This window comes from Pinus tabuliformis, chromosome 1_1 (genome assembly GCF_031772625.1).
Source record: "Pinus tabuliformis cultivar Carrire ecotype Pingquan chromosome 1_1, CPIR1, whole genome shotgun sequence".
NCBI classification, from domain to species: domain Eukaryota; kingdom Viridiplantae; phylum Streptophyta; class Pinopsida; order Pinales; family Pinaceae; genus Pinus; species Pinus tabuliformis.
Genome location: NC_142297.1, coordinates 623,879,999 through 623,898,119, shown reverse-complemented (window position 1 = coordinate 623,898,119; position 18,121 = coordinate 623,879,999). Strand labels below are relative to the sequence as shown.

The 18,121-nt window shown below is 36.7% G+C and overlaps 1 protein-coding gene across 2 annotated transcripts in view; it reads left to right on the top strand.

The window, feature by feature from the left end:
• Positions 1 to 18,121, top strand: part of LOC149214860 (uncharacterized) — a 118,378-nt gene that overhangs the window by 60,958 nt on the left and 39,299 nt on the right. For both annotated transcript variants that reach the window (XM_089392429.1, XM_089392430.1), the window contains exons 2-3: positions 11,264 to 11,393; positions 11,578 to 11,723. In XM_089392429.1, coding sequence (XP_089248555.1) covers positions 11,264 to 11,393; positions 11,578 to 11,723 — 276 coding nt within the window. The remainder of the gene's footprint in view (positions 1 to 11,263; positions 11,394 to 11,577; positions 11,724 to 18,121) is intronic.

Here is an 18,121-nt window from a genome sequence, read left to right as displayed (position 1 = left end):
TCCACTCATGTGATAACAATTCATCACAAGTTTCTAGTAACCACAAGATTCGACAGAAGATCAATTTAGGATGGGCCGATCCCTTTTCAGTGCGACATTTTTGTTTATCACTTAGAGGATCATATCAACTTGTATCAACAAAGATGACCGTTTTGAGACGAGAAGACATTCGAAACAGAAAAAGTGATCAAGTCTTTTCATCAGCAAGCTTTGAGGACAAATATTTTTGAAGGGGATGGCAATGTTATGGATATAATTTATGTAAAAGTAATAAATGTAGATAATAAATAATAATCATAACAATATGTAATTAAATAATAATTAGATAAACAAAGAGGCATGTCTCTCCAAACATGACTGTTTGTGAAAGGGTACTTCTTGGCTATATATATAGGGCCCTCACTCCCAATTATATCGACATTCTTATTCATACATTTTTAATATATATTCATGTATCCTAAATGGAGATCTACATATTCCAAGTCTTCTGGAGTATTTAACTTGAAGGTCGAACTTTGTTCGTTCTAGTGTACTGATTTTAGGACGTGTGTCATGCAAAAAGTGGCCGGTGGATCAATAAAAAGTGATCTACCCCTTATGTTTCGCTTTTTCTCTTGTATGTTGTAGCTCTGAGCTGTGTTGGTGTGCAACTGAAGGGTTTATTGCAGATTTGAAGGCATTTGAAGTGCTTAGCAATGTTACAAGGTTTGCCGAACTTGAACCTTGAGGTTTGAAGTTCAACTAACCTCACCAAAATCTTCACATTTGACTAAGGTTTGACCCAAGTTCGATTTAAGTTAGTGGTTCTCTATTTAGTTTGGGGAGTGTATTATTCTCGGACACGGTTGTAGTCGATGAAAAATGCATCACGTTATGTCCAATCCGAGTGTTTTCTCCACTAGTTTTGATGAAAAATCCATCCTTTTTTTCTGGTTTGAATGTCTTTTTCACGGGTTCAAGGAGAATACCGACTTGTTTTTCTGTTGAAAAATCCATCCGCTTTGTTTGGTTTGAATGTCTTTTTTCACGGGTTTGAGGAGAGTGCCGAATTGTTTTTATTGAGCAGAGCCTAGGTTAGTTTTGTAATCTTGCGGTACGCAACACTTGACACAATGGCTTGACGTGTTCGATGGGCTCATCTATCTCAGCAAAAAATATCATATAAATTAAATTTGTATGAAGCGAACAAAGTTGCTTCTACAAATTAATTACTCCAGAAGACTTGGAATATGAAATTATCCATTGAGGATATAACTATTATAATAAATATGTGAATAAGAATAAGAATGAATGATTTACAAATAAGAACGAGAGGCTTGCTTATACATCAGACAAGTGTCTCTTCATGAAGAGTCATGTCTCAATTAGACATGCCTTTTCAACCTAATTACTAGTTAACTAATCATTATTACAATTATTTTTATTATTTATATTTATATTATTTATATATATTTTATTCGTTACATTGCCTCCTTCCTCAAAGAACTTTGCCCTCAAAGTTTGTCGATGAAAAAATGCTTGATCTCTTTTTCGGTTTCAAACGTCTTTCTCTCTTGGAATAGTTATCCTCATCGATACAAGTTGATATGATCTTCTTAGTGACAAACAAAATTGTCGCACTGAGAAGGGATCAAACCATCCCAGATTAATCTTCTGTATAGTACTCTGATCACTGGAGTTTTGTAACGACTTGTTAGTATAAGACTGGATTGATTTTATGTCATTATTCTCTGAAACATCAATTTGTTGTCTTTGGTCTGAATGGTCCTGATACAAAGCTTGGTTGATTTGTCTATTCTCATGATTCGGATGCCGATATAAAGTTCTTAGATTTTCTTATGGCGAAGATGTTGAATTGGTTATGGAACATTCACTTGGGATGTCCATTGTTTGAACTGCAACAACTGCGTGCGTCGTTTCTTCAAATGACTTGTCTTTTTGAGTTGTCATATTCATTGGATCGGTATTTGTTGTTTTGTCATCAACTTGAATTCTTACATTTAGTGCTTCCTTCTTGATAAGTTGTTGTACCTCGTTTTCTAACGACTTCTTATCCTTCTTAAGTTTCTTAATTTGTGTCAGCAATTTTTCACTATGGATTTAAGTTGGGAAACATTTTTATCAACAGTGATTTTATTAATTTCGTTTTGCATATTTTGTAATACTTTTTTACCTTCTTGAGAAATTACTTTTGAAATATCTGAGATATCTTTACTTTTGAAATATCTGAGATATCTTCTGGCGTTTCAGTGTAAAATCTTGGAGCGTTATTTTCTTTTTTTGTAAGAAAATGTCAAAAACTTTTTTTTTGTATTTAGAATAAAGGAACTTAGAGTTTCCATCCATGGTGATCCCAAAACAATGTCACTATCCTTAGAATATAAGGTTTTCACGGTGAATTGTGAGGTAAAAGTGTAATCTCCAATACTTAAGTGTGCATTGCTTATGTCATATTGTTTGTCATATTCGTCAAGAGTATTTTTTTCAACTATATCTGATTCGGGAATCACCAATTGGTTAGCACATTTAGGACTAACATAATTACTTTTTTCAGCAGCACTGATAGTGATTATGATATCTCTTCCTTGGAGCGATTCTTTGATTCTAAATAATGTATCAACACTTTTACTAAAGGTTTTAAGAAACCTTTCATTACTAGTCTCCATTTTACTCTTTAAATATTAAATACCTTTTTAAATCATATTGCAAATATTCTCTTCTTCTTTTTTTTCACTCTTTTAGTAAATTTTTATATATAATAATAACTTTTTTATATATATAAAAATAAATTGTATATATTATATAATTTTAGTTTATATATATTATAAAATTATAATTATATAAAATTTATATATACATTTTGAGACCCACTTTTCCTTTTATATGTAACTATATAAGGCTTATATAGTATCCTTTTTTATAATTATAATAATAATTTTTTTCTCAGAAAATTTGGATGAGACGTGACTCTTGGTACGGTCACAATCTTTAGATTTGAATGATTAAAATTATTTAGATCACACCTTTTTTTTTCTAATGTTATCAAAATATCTTTTACTTTTAAAATACCATGGGCAATTACCATGGGTTGTTTCTAAAACCATGGGCTTTGCATGTAAAAAGTTTTAAATATCACTTGGTATGAGATTTTGTATCCCTTTTGTTTTTTATTTTACTTTTTTTTCTTCTTCTTCTTTTTATTTTATTTTATTTTACTTTTAAAATACCATGGGCTATTACCATGGGTTGTTTTTAAAACCTCCTGTAAAAAGTAATATTTACCTTTCACGTAAGAGCTTTTGTATCCTTGTTTTTTCTTTAACTTTTAAAATACCATGGGCTATTACCATGGGTTGTTTTTAAAACCTTCTATAAAAAGTAATATTCACCTTTTTAGTGAAAAGCTTGAACTGCAACAGCAATAAATTTGACGAAGAGTCGATAGCCGATAGCCAAAGACTTGGATCGAGAAACAAAGTTGCTTCTACAAATTAATTACTCCACGAGACTTGGAATATGAAATTATCCATTGAGGATATAAATATTATATTAAATATGTGAATAAGAATAAGAATGAATGATTTACAAATAAGAACGAGAGGCTTGCTTATACATCAGACAAATAAAGTGTATGAAATAAATTATTTAATTTAAAAATAATTTTAAGTTATATAAATAAATAAATGATTAGGTACACATAGTTTATATATATATATATATATATATTCAAATTTAATGGCGACCCTCATCTAAACCTTATTAATAATTCAAATTTGAATCGAACTTAATCGTTGTTGAACTCAAATTCGAACCCGAACCATGTGACATTGGTGCTTAGTAGGTGGATTTGTCAACCAGATTGGTTGTGTTTTCCTACAACAATTAGCCATGAGGCACCTCTTTCAGGTTACATTATCCTCTTGTTGCAGGAGAAATTGGAGCACATATGGGAATTTGTACAGTCTGAAAAAGAGCAGCTTGGGCAGTCCGGGGCAGAGACAATTGTGTATGTGCACACCGACCTCCATCTTATTACAGGTAGAGGGAGCAGTAGTTGAACGGCAAGACAAAAATGTGGGATGTGTTTCCTGATGATATGGGTTTTTTGAGTCTTGGACAACAGTGTTGAGTTGACTTGGATCTTAATGATCCATTGCTAAAGCTGGTCACTTTTAATAATAGTGATCCTCTTTAGGGATCATCCTCTACACGAGCAAATGCACAGATTGGATTGGATATAGATGAGAATGGAGGAGAGAGCTATGACAGTGATGCTGATTTTGATGATTTTAACATGGAGAAGGATTAGTGACAGTCACAAGCTATGATATACTTCCATCTACAGTTCTAATATCTACCCTATGATATATTTAGCATTGGAATTCCCACATATAGTAGCAGTGACTTAGTATCCATGTAACACTTCTTGATTTTGAAAACTGAAGAGACAACTGCAGTTTGTGGTTCTAATTTCCTGTGTGTGTGTCTTTTGATTGTCATTGACATATACTAGAAAGTAGTAACTAGTTGTATTATTGAATTTGTATTTTGTAAATGTTCTAGTTTCTAACAAATTTTGAATCTTTATGTTTATATTTCAATTTGGTGTGTGTGTGTGTGTATAATATATATATATATATATATAAACTGTGTGTCCTATTTCTGGGTCATTGTCAATTTGTCACTCTTATTCCTGTGTCATCGTGTCATGTGACTTAGCTGGCCATTATTAAATTCTTTCATACAAATGTGCAAACAGTAACTTTCAGGGGTTTAGATCCAGGACACCCAAGAGCGTTGGGGCGTTTGTTGAAGTGAGGGTGTTGTGAGTTGAACTTTAGATGCAAAGTTTAGAATTTGTAAGATCAAATGCTGGCTACTTGTCAGTGGCCTATTGTTCATTGAAACATTGTAAGCTAGATCCCCTGTGCTGGCTGCCAGAAAATAGTTAGCTTGTAGGAGTTGGGTTTCATAATGAAGTTGGCATCTAGGAGTTGGATGTCAGGAGTCATAGGAAGGGAGTCAGCATATGAATGTTGGTAGTCTGACACATTAAAGCCCAGAAATTGGATATTCTTCAGGTATCTTAAATTCCCACCTCCTAAGGGCTGTTTGATTACCAACTGTATTCAGAATCAACTACCAGCACATTGAACGAGGACCAGGAAGGTCTGGAAAATATGAATTGACTGATCACTCCACATTTATTGATGTAAATGTTGGAAAGATCTTCTTACCCTTTTAGGACAAAGGGTGATAGCTTGGTGTTTCACATGGTCATTGTAATTCATGATCTTTATTTATATTTGAACTTTGAAGTCTGGACACTGGATTGATTGTCACAATTCTTGAAACTGCATGAGTTTTGAAGATTGTTTCTGTCTATCCATGGTAGAGTATATACAAGAAAGCTTCAGCGACCTTTCTGGCTACAAGATGTGACCTATGAAGGTATTAGTTGAGGGGACTCAATATAAAATTGAGTTTGCATAGATTCTGTTCTCAAATATATAATTTAGAAAGTAATAGTTGTGCTCTGTAACCCAAAGTTGTATTTTGGAAGGTGAACAGTTTCTATATTTTTCCAAGAAATATACAATGATTTCAAGTGCTTATACGAGCATACACATATAAGATAAGATAAGATAATTTTATTAATGTCCAACAAATGACCACAACAATAGGTCAATGGGACTAGAGGATACATCCAGTAAGAGTTCAATGTGGGAGTGCGAATGCCACTCCTAGAAAGCCAAGTCTAATACAAAATATATCTATATATACCTGCAAAATAAGGTAATGAAAAATGCAAACAATAGGACATCCACATGAACATGTATAAAACCATAGCAGTGGCCTGGTAAAGAGCCCACGGAGAGAGAGAGAGAGAGAGAGAGAGAGAGAGTTGAACATGAGGTCCATGATGTCAAGACTGCCTGAGTCTGATAACTGACAGTGAGGAGGGTGAGAGGGGTGCTGGATTACTGTCCGAGTCCTCAGTTGCTAGCGCGGAGTCTGGCTGCACGATCCTGGGGGGAAGGAAGGAGTGAGGGATACTCCTTACTCCGAGGCCAAAAGAGAAAATATCTGGATAAGTCTTAACATGGAGAAGATTGACCCACAGTCAATTCTTAACACTAAAAATAACACTCCGCAGTCCAGATAGACTAATAAACAGCACCATTATTTTCATCTATTGTCCTAAGACTTGTAAAGATACAGAACTTGCTTTCTTCCCTTTCTTTTTCTCATGAAAGGTTAAGGTGCAGTGTTCTACACCCTATCTTTTTGGATCTTAAAGCTAGTTAATCTTCCTTTGGGCAGCCAGTGTCTTGCATGTTTTTGATCTTCTTCATATTCCTCAGCATTAGGAGGTGGAAGGAAACTGATAATACCTAATGTTACTGAAATTTAATATGTGCGGCGTCTCCTGATTCATGTCGAAACTGGGAATTGTGGAACCATACTGGAATCTCATTTTTTGACACTTGCAAAATCAGAAACTGGTTCCTGCTGTTTGATTTGTTTTTGGCTTTAGGAACCTGTTTCATGTAATGGGGATTCATCTTCGTGGCATGTGGACCTGTATCGTGTTGATTTTTAATGTACCTTGGACAAGTGGTTTCCCATGGCTTAGTCTCTACCTAGGGAAAAATGTCCAAAGTAATTCTTTTCCAAAGTGTTATAGAGTGAAAGTGACTTTATAAATGGCAAAGTCAATGTTAAATTATAAAGTGAAAAGTGACTTTAGACATAAAGTACAATGTAGGTACTTTATTTAATGGGTGAGTTAAAAAATAGAAAGTAAGAATTAAATGCACATTTATTCTCATCCCTTGACCTAAATGAATCTGAGCCATTAGATCTTAGGGTTGCCCAAAATTCATTTAAGGAAACAAAAGGGGCATAAGAAAAGAGATACTGCAATTCATTCTTCATGAGCAGATTGGAGAAATGAGGCTGAGAGTTGGAGAAAAGTTTTGAAGGAGAAATTTGTTGCAGCACGCTAAAGAAGTGATTTCTGGGCAAAGCTGGGCATGGAAATCAAGGCATAGAAGACATCAGAAGGTACAACACGAGCAACATTTAATGCTGTGAGCTGCATGCTGTTTGAGAGAAGTTTTTGAGATTTTTTTCTTGAGAAATCCGTACAAGCCGCATGAAATCTGTACTGTACAGTCCGTATCCATACAATACATATTCTCAGCTTCCACTGGGCATGGAAATCAAGGCAAAGTGGGCACGGTTTTCAAGGAGTTTTGGGCTGAAGAGATAAGTTGTATTTTGCTGTTTTGTTTTGTTTGCAAATGTATTTTTCCTAAACTTGAAAGATAAATAAATTTGAAGAGCTCTCTAACAGGTTTTCCCTAGAGAAGATTGAAAGGGTTTTCCCTGGGTCTAAGTTGACCAAAAATCTGTGTGTATTTTTATGTGTGTTTCTGATCTGTTTATGTCCATATTTATTTTCAGCATGTGTTGATAGTCCCATGTGTTTTAATCTGAAAATTTCATTTCCAGAATTCTATATGTTGAATATATGTTTATGAGAAAGGACATTTAACTGAATGAGAGTGATAAGGTGAAATTAAAGCCGGGTTGGGCTTGCAGGAAGCTTTTTGGTCATCAAATTTCAACATATCCAATGGATGAAAACAATTCCAGAATTTCTGGAATCATTTGTCTTTTGGAAACTCTGTCCATGGCACACAACCGAGGCAAAATCACTGCGGGTTTCCTCATGTATGGGACTGTTTTGGAGGGAAAAGTGAGGAGGGGCCCACATGAGATGGTCAAAATGAACGAAAACCCTACAAAAAGCTTTGGTGCATCACTTACCTGTGTTTTCACATTTTAGATCACACGACAAAGTGAGAAAGCACTCGGTGAGTGACTCAGCACAGTTAATCTTGGACAGTGGAAGCCGAAAGCCTAGTGGGGATCATTAGTCAACTTGTTGACAGCTATGGTCCACAGCATACAGTTGTTAATGCAAGCCAGACTAAGTGCTTTTGTTTTGTTTGTGGTGGCTTTGTTAACTTTTTCAACCTTCACTTTCAGGATTTGAATTGTTTGAAAATTTGAAGTTTTGAGTGCCAAAATGATAAATGCTATGCTTATTCATACAACTATTTCCTTTTGTTCTTGCTTGTTAATGAGGCCAAAAAACATAAAATGAGGATTAACCAAAGAATGGATTTACAATTTTATGTTTGGCATCAGTCTTCATGGCAGTCTCCTTGTGCACCTGCAAACCATTGTTGTAGCTAGAGCCCTGATTCATTATTGTGATTCAATGGTTGAGAAGAAGGAGATTCTCTCTTATACTCTATCATTCATTCCTATATTGAAACCTCCTAATCTGTTGCTTTCTTTGTTGAAATGAGAAGAAGATGGATTAACATCCATCAACTCAAAAATTATGATTCACTAATGGTCAATCGTCATGATTCATGAAACAAGGTGTTATCAACTTAATATATTAACACAGAATTGTTAAATCTGCAGTGTCACCAACGGATAGATCAGGGAAGTTAGAAGCGCACAGTTAAACTGTAGGCTGTAGGCTACCAGATATCTGTAGAAGCTCATCAATTTATAATGCAAAGCCAAACATTGAGCAGGAAGACATTAAATATTCATAGTTCCTATTTTTCAGGTTTAAACGGGCACTGATCAGTTTTCTGTTTTAAGTTTTAACTGATTTTTTCAAAACCTTTCTTCTCTTCTTTTCAAGATAAAATTCAAATATATGTGTAAAAAAATTAGGGTTAGGATGCTGATTCCCTAATTCCTAATTTTGGGATGGTTGCCACACTCGCACCAGAATCTCCTGATTCCAATCAGCTCCCACAATTTTTGTATCTATGCTGATGCCTTTTCTGAGTAGAAGGACCAGCATATTTTATTGTATTTCCTGCTGTGAAGAGTAGAACTTAGAAGGTTGACTTGGACGAAAGGACTGTTGTGTGAACTCGAGTATTGCAAGTAAACCTACAAACATTGCACTTATCTTCTGAGCTACTACTGAGGAAGTTCCCTGTAGCTCCTTTTATTTCTAAGGAGGAAGTGTAATTGAGGTCTCTTCAGTCTTAGGGCCATCTGGATTTGAGTTCTCAAATGTCTGAAAAGGTTCAAGTCTGCTGCATTGGTTTTCGAAGTTGTCTTCATCTTCGAGGAACCTGAAGAACTGGTTTTGGCATCTTTCTAACTTGTGGAGGTTTTGGCTGACTGTTCTGAATTTTAGGAGTTGGGGATTTTCTTCTCCACATGCCTCGATGTTGGAACCTCCTGTTGCTTCTGCTACTGCAAGCATATCTTTTGTTACTGAAACATACATGCTAGATGCCTGGCATGGAGCAAAGCTTGCAGTTGTAGGAAATATTTTTGTATCCAAATGCTGACCCCAAATACAGGCCATTAGCTTCAAGTTGATTGAAGGTGGGAGCAGCTTGCTTAGATCTAAATCAACAGAGTCTTGCATGTGAGAGATTGGTGTGCTGTATTGTGATCCCTCAGAACATCAGGTAGGATCCTAAAATTTCCTACCTGTAGAAAAATTGATTTAGGGTGGAATTTTATTCATACCATGATGGATTAAGGGGTTTTCTGAGAGGGTTTGAAACCCACAATCCGCAATTTCATAAAAAGACCTTGTCCTATCGACTGGGGACCCTTGTCAAGCACAAAGCCTGTGCCTTTAGGATTCTAGAAAAGCAACAGAAAGTACCCTCTTGGAAGAAGCGTAATAACTGTGGCTGTTCAGGCTTTTCCCGATGAGCAATGGGCATGAAATGGTGAACTAATGCTGACCTTAGCTGTTTAACATACTTACCTGCAAGTGGTTCTAGCAAATGATCACTGTGGTCTTTGTTTGTTTCAAGACCCCATGTCTTTGGACAAAGGGGGAAGCCTTCTGCCTCCTTTTTGGTCGGGAGTGTTGCCAAGGAATCTGTGAGAGGAGTGAGGGCAGATTGGTGCCATGTGCACCCATTTTGTCAGTTTGTTCTCCCTTTTACAAGCTGAGTACCCCTGGACTCTGCCATCATCTGAAACTGCACATGAAAAACAAACTGCACACAAAGAAAAGAAAGCAGAATCAATCTGAATCCTGGAAGATTTAACAGTAAACAGCAAGAGCCAACTGTGGAATGAGGAAACCAAAGCAAAATAGAGGAGGCAGCTGGCTGAGAAATTCATGAATGTTTATGATTGAAACAGAGCATCAGTGTGGACCCTAGTTTCTCTCTTCTCTTCCGACATGCCGAGACTCCCACCTTCTCAATAACCAAAACTTAAAAGTTAACATCTCCTTCTTTGGACTCTTATGCTTGTGAATGATGTATTGATGATGGTGAACTGCTGCAGGGTTATAGTCGGTAGCTTTCACTAGCAGTGTACACCGAACAATGAACAATCAAGCAATCTTCTCAGATATAAATTTTTATGGTTCTGGTGACCTAATAGCAGGTAAATCGTTTCATAAGGGACACATACATACTATAAATGAGAATACCAAAATGTCTGTATCAAAGATTTTGAATGCTGGGCATGGAAATTGGTACAGCAGAGTATCTGTTAACATGCTGGTACATGTGCCCTGCCCCCTGATTTTACATATGGATTTCTACTCTTGTAATTTGTGGAGATGGGGACACATACATACTATAAATGAGAATACCAAAATGTCTGTATCAAATATTTTGAATGCTGGGCATGGAAATTGGTACAGCAGAGTATATGTTAACATGCTGGTACATGTGCCCTTCCCCCCTGATTTTACATATGGATTTCTACTATTGTAATTTGTGGAGATTCAGTATTATTATTCTGTCATGCTTATGATTGTATTGATGATTAAGTTATTTCTCTGAATCTAAGCCTTCATGGTGCTCTAACAAGAAATTTTAACCTAGATGTGTGTGTGCGTGTGTGTGTGTGTTTGTTTATATATATATATTAGTTCTTAGTATGTGCCCTTTGTGGCAGAACTTAAGTATCACTTTTAAAAATAAGTATGTGCATTCTGTGTTTTATTGTTGGATTTTTGGAATCAATGTCATGTCCTTAAAAGCTAAGTTTATTGGATACTTAATTTGTTGAAGAAAGTTCATGAATTGACTAGAACTTGATTTAATTTATCCTGGTAATTTGATAACAAGATATAAAGCCGGAATATTTGTCTAGGACCTATCTCTAGCCACTTGCATTGATATTCTTATTATTAGGGTGGGTTGTAACAGTATACATCCATGTGGTTGTCCAGAATATTCCCCGGGAACTCAAAGAAGTACAAGAAAAGAAGTTGGCAGAGCTAAGAAATCTCATTGAGCTTCAAGATCAATCAAAATTAGAGCGTAAGATGGCACTGCGCTATAGAAAAGTTAAATTTTTTGGTAAGTAAAATCATCATTTTAAAATACAAGATCATGAAATTCTTGAGAATTAATGCCTTTAGGATTGATTCAATTTAAGTCTATGATGTGTCTATTTAAGTCTTAAGACACACTCTGTTCTCTGGAATTCTCATTCAAGCAAATGATTGTTAGCATCTGAGTTGTGGATTTTTGGTTCAAACAGAGAGAAGGAAGATAGAGCGGAGGATACGGCGGCTAGAAAAACAGCAGCGTGCAGCTTTGGAACATACAGGGGAAGACTTGGAGATGCAAGCTGGAGAAATTTCACAGCAACTTGCTCAATTGAAAGAAGACCTTGAATATGTTAGAGTAAGTGGTAAGATGATGCTCATGCATGAAGGGTTTGTATAATTGTATTTATGGTGCCTGTCTTCTTTGTTTTTTAATTTCTGGTCCATGGTGAAAACATTGTGGGAGTATTGTCAAATCTAAGAAATGTGCTGCACAGTTTTCACTCAATAACCTTTGCTATCTGTTGGCATTCAACTTGCTTTTGGTTCTCTTGTTTCTTTATGTCCTGTTTTCTGCCTCTGGTTGAATTTGTCAACTGGCGTTTTGCGGACTTAAGCAGTATTATTTTGGGCTCGAACATTTTTCCACCTCCAGGTGATGATATTTACATTTCCTGCTCTTATTATTTAACCCTATTTTTCTACCCTGTAGTTGTAGACCATAAGAAAAGCAAAGCAATACATAAAATGGCGATTACATAGGAATATAAGCAACTGCATAAAACTATTTTTTACATTAGATGGACTAGAAGCAAATCCCACATGAAAAGTAAACTATCCCGATACTGACATGCCTTTGGCCCTTTCGTTTTCCCTCATTCTACTTCTTAAGTGGGTCTTGTCTAAATTCTATAGCATGTGCAGTAGAATATGGTTTTTTGACGTGATAATTAGTTCCAACTTCCTAATGATTTTCAAACAGTTTTTCGCATGCCACTGTTATCATTGAATAATTACACACAGAAATATCTCGACCGTAACTGCAGTGGAAACAATAAAGATCATAGAAAGACAACCATGCACAATAGACAAAATTTTTACCCTGGGAAACCCAACCCTTGGAGAAAACCCAGCAGTCTTTTCTTGAGGAGAAATTGTCTTTTCAACAAGGTTTACAAATTGGAATTTGTCTAGAAATATGAGCCAATATTACAAGTCAAAACACCAGTCAAACCTGGTCAAACAGCTGCTAGTCAATGCTGGTCAATGGCCTGTGGTCAAACTCGGCCCTGTGGTCAACTCATCCCTGTGGTCAACTTGGCCCTGTGATCAACTCAACCTGTGGTCAACTTGCATGTGTGACTACTCAAACTCGCATGTGCAGCTGGTCAAAGTGTGGTCAAAACTTGGTCAAACTCTGGTCAAATCCTTCACATGTACTGTTGTCAAGACACTGGTAAAACTCGGTCAGTGCTGGTCAAGTGTCAATTTGGTCTCACATGTTCGGCCTTTAAGAGAGATAGAAATGATGATGAGAGATGAAAGATGATTCTTAGCAAACAAATTTCTATCTATATAGAACTCTAATGTTGAGTGGAGACCCGTAGAGAGGCACCTCATCACAAGAAACCGCCTCACTTATGGGGTCTACATTACAACCCAACATTAGACTACAATTGTTTATTCCACTAATTGGTGGAAAACCCCATTAGATAAATAAATCAAACTTGCTCTATAAAAAATAGAGTACTCCATCTCGGAGCAAGCAATGTGAGCATTGTGGGCCAATCCCCCCTAGCCAAATCAGCATGGCCCTGTGGGAGAAAGACTACCCTTGGGCCATTCACGCCTAGCCAAATCAGCATGGCCCCATAGGTGAATGTATCATTCTCCCCTAGTCACATCAACATGACCTTGTGGGAGAATGCTTGCCTGATGCTGCAAAAACATCAATAGGTCTAAGCACCTAGCAATTTTGTTGCATTTCATTATAAATATGTGGTGTGTGGTCAGTAGAAGATTGAATCCTAACATTGGAGTGTGACTCATTTGGTTGAAATCATACTTCCATTATCTTCTTAAGATGATGCCACTAATTGGTGGAAAACCCCATTAGATAAATAAATCAAACTTGCTCTATAAAAAATAGAGCACTCCATCTCGGAGCAAGCAATGTGAGCATTGTGGGCCAATCTCCCCTAGCCAAATCAGCATGGCCCTGTGGGAGAAAGACTACCCTTGGGCCATTCACGCCTAGCCAAATCAACATGGTCCCATGGGTGAATGTATCATTCTCCCCTAGTCAAATCTACATGACCTTGTGGGAGAATGTCTCGTTGATGCTGCAAAAACATCAATAGGTCTAAGCACCTAGCAATTTTGTTGCATTTCATTATAAATATGTGGTGTGTGGTTAGTAGAAGATTGAATCCTAACAATGGAGTGTGACTCATTTGGTTGAAATCATACTTCCATTATCTTCTTAAGATGATTCCTGAAAAAGGAAGATAATCAAATTTACATTTTTTTTTCTACGTAGAAGATAATCTAATTCTATCAATGTCCAGTGAATGAACCTTAAGAAGCAGGTCAATAGGAATAAAAGAGTATGGTCTGTGTAATACAAAGTGGGAGTGCAAAGGAAGCTCGTAGGACTTAGTTGACATCGATTAGAAAAGATCTAAGATCCGAGAAACAAGTTGTAAAAGCTAATAAACTAGTCCAAAAAAGAGAATAATATAAACATGAGGACGTAGGTGAAAACTCTATTTGAATATGAGAACGTCAAGTGGTGTTGGAACTAGAATTTGTGGCCACCAAAGAAAGGAGGGATGAAGAAGAAGAAGTTTCCTTATCTGAGTCCTTAATCATTGTGAAGGGGTTGATGCACTGAGGTCATTTGGACTTTGGACAATACTTGGGGCTAATAGGTTTCGATTGTGTGATTGTGATAAGAGGTTTTGGGGTGAGGCCTTGAATGAGGAGCCCCACCAGTCCCACCCCTCAAGGCTAGGGGGAGAAGCTCGCTCATTAAAGCATGGAGGCTGACACTCTGGGTTGAAGAAGTTTGTGTCTAGCTAAGTCACATGACACGATGATACAAGACACGGAGGACATGGAAATACGAGTGTCTGACACAAGACACCGCGACCCTACGAACAGGACAGGGAGGATATATATATATATATATATATATATATATCCTGGAAACACTGCTCCTAACTCCCAGAAACGTCGTTCGGTGTTTAGGATACAGAAATGCGTACAAAACGATTTGAAAATGACATGGAAACGTTTCTGCCACGTTTCACTTTTCCGGAAACATCTAGTTTCGGATCATAAACGTTTCAAAGGAGTTTCAAGAAAATTTGATCCGTTTCCAAAAAATATGGATATGTTTCCAAGTTTCCAATGTTCTAAGCACTTTATTGCAAGAATATATTCCAGGTTTGTTTGTCCAGAGCATGTAAATGCAGCGGAATTCTTTGCAGACCTTATATTGACTGATTGCAACTCATCTAAAAGTGAACATTTATCTTGAAAAAGGATTCATGACATGATAGAAGTATTTGCCAACAAGTTTTCAACAATGCCAGATCTATAGGATGGAAACTTGGAATTTGGAATGGAAACTCATAAGGTATCTATGGAATCAAGAAGGAAAGTTGTTACCCACAAAGTTGGCTGGTGGAAGCAATTTCTTTGCATTAGGTTAAATTTCCCAGCGTTTCTTTACTGATATAATACTTCACAATACTTAATTGCTTAAATTGTGGCATGTTGATTCTTGCTCATATGATCTTAGGTTGTGAATAAATAAATGCAGCTTACTTCTTTCTATGAATTTCATAGCATCTCCTATTGTAGCTACTGGAATACAGTGCAATTTATAATGTGTAGACGTTATTTATAATGATTAAATTAAATATATTCGGTGATACTAAACAATATTTCTATGTCATGACTCCTTTAGAGTCTAGACCAAGACACTGTGCAACATACTATTTACAAAGTCAAATTCACTATGTTGCCTTTGTGTTAGTGCTGTCAAATTCATTAGAAAAATATACAATTTCATGAAGTATGATGTGACTCTGAAAACAATCTCATATTCCTTTAAACTGTGAGTGGGTATTTACATTTCAATCAAAGGTGCCAACTTGAATGTTATAATAACCATTGATGATGATGATGATTATGTGTTTTTAAATATAGAATCTATATCATAAAGACTAAAAGATGAATGATAATATGAAATTTTTATTTTATCATATATATACCGTATCATATCCATATTTTTTGAAAATTTGTCGTATCTGTTTCAAACCCCGTATCTGTATACATTCCTGTCTCTGTTTTGGTGCAACTTATATATATGTAACAATTTAATGAATTACACATACAAAAATTATTTGTAGACAAGGATTCAAATTCTTATAGAATTTAGAAGCTAAAACATTTACAATTTTACACGCTGATGAGACAAATTCAATCATACAACTTTTGCTCTTGAGCTTACTATCTTGCTAAAACAATGTTTTTTTCAGCATTTGAAGTTGTTGTATCAGCCCCACTTCTAGCAGATGGAGCACTACCAGACCTTGAAGAAAATGGAGGAGGGGGGGACAACATAAGTGGGGGCATTCCTCCCTTCATTTGACCTTTTCCAGTTGCCCTTGATGTTTGAGCCATGACTTATGTGATATGAGGAAGACAATGGAATATCATATTAAGAAACTTGAAGATTGGTGGACAAATTCACCTGCTGAGAACTTGGAATCCCTTCTAACACTGCACAATAACCTTCATTTGCACTCCAAAATGTCTCACCCCTCCAACCTATTGAGTGAAATGAGCTCAAATGAAAAGGAAAACATGTTTTTATGGACAATGGGCCCCATTTACTGGGGATGTGGTGGGCAACACGTGTCCAACATGTGTTTCACATGTGTCCTGTGTACATAACGCGTGTCCTCACCATATCATTGTTCAACAGGTAGGATATGGACATGTGCCCTATTTGGTTTTTGTCTTGTTACTTATGTCTCTAGTGCTGAGCCCTCTTATAACACCCTTGTTTGTCGACCTTGCGAATTTTATCTTGGGGCCTACGATGAGAGCTTTTCAAAGATCTATTCAAAGAAGGATAACTTGTTGAAGTGTTGATAGTGGGAAGAGGCTCGGGGCCTCACCAAATTGATATTTGATGAAGTTTAGGTATTTGGTTGTCGTTTGTTGCTGATAGTTGGCCAAGTAATATAGAAGAAAGAGGTAGTCCTTCTGGATTGATTTGGTTGGGGAGGACCACACTGAGAATGAGCTATAAAACGGAGAGCCTTTGTTATAAAAAAGCTAAACGCCTTGGATCTAGCTACTAAAAGAATGTGGATAAGGTCCCATCTAAATCTCTGTAAAGGCAGCGAAACCTCCTCTTGATCTTGTAGTAAATAGGGTATCTAAAGATGAATTAATCCTTTGGCTCTATCCTTGGTGGAATGTCTGCCAAATCCTTTCCATTCTAGGTAAGTGGTGATGGATCTCAATTCAAAGTCGATGCAAGCTCACTTTGAACTGATGCAGGGGGGTTATTGAGGGCATGCATCTAATGATTCAATATATATAGGGTAAACAATAAGGCCATCATTTTGTAGGATTTGGTCAAAGTAGAAAATCATATCAAGGTTGAGACCCTTAGGAGGGGTAGTACAAGTGGTTTCGATTTGTCCTCTATAAATGTCCTCTTTGATTGCCTTGTTTAGGTTTTATTTAGATGATCAGGGTGTTGCCTAGAGCGTGTTGAAAGTATTTGAAATGGGGGGGGGGGGGAGGAGGTGGTGCTAATGAGGGGAGATGGATACATATTGAAGTAACTTGTATACCTTTGAGAACTAGTACCTTACCTACCTAAAAGAGCCAAGGAGCTCAGGGGATTAGAGAACTAGGTATCGGTGCTAAGCCCTTCTTGAAGGTTAGCTACACTTTGGACTGTATGAAGGAAAGAGACAAGACTGAAGATGGCCTTAAGGCATTGAAGGTGTGCCTCAAACTTCTTTTGGATGATGGATTGAGTGATTGTTTGCTTGCATCATATGATGCATTTCAATAGAATGCGTATTCTCTTTGCTTGAGTTGATTTGGTTTGAAGCAAGCGTGCCTCACACACCTCAAAAACATAGAGATCATAGCTCTGATGATCGTTTCCAAGAAGTGCACCCTGGACGTGATGTCTTGGAAGTGACTATGGTAATATTATCTTTCCACAAGGGCAAGAGAGCCATATTCCTTATTAAGTCGATGTCGGTAGGCATTGCTCAAGTTGAACCCCTCGATAACTGTAATCTATGGTGATATCAATCCCTTCCACTTAGAAGTAGAGGCAGTAAGATTAGAAAGCTTGTTGTGACATGTTGAAGATCATAAACCTAGACTTACAAAGGTTGATTTTCGATTGTTGAAGGTTACAAAGTAGGTAAGGGCATCATGTTCTCTTTGCAGTCCCTCAAGTGTGGAGGCTAAGAGGATCATGTCATTGGTGAAAAGAAGCAAAGGGATTAAGACACGATGGAGACATCCATCCTCGTCCCATATGTTCTCCTTGAGAAAAGATTCTAATTCATCAATGCAAGTCATCCATGAAGTAGGAGAAATAAGGCACCCTTGCTTTATTGTGATGATGCTCTTGATGAAATTGAGAAGCCTTGGATAACGAAAAGGCGACTAAGAACTTATTCATATAGTCTCATGATAGCAATTAGA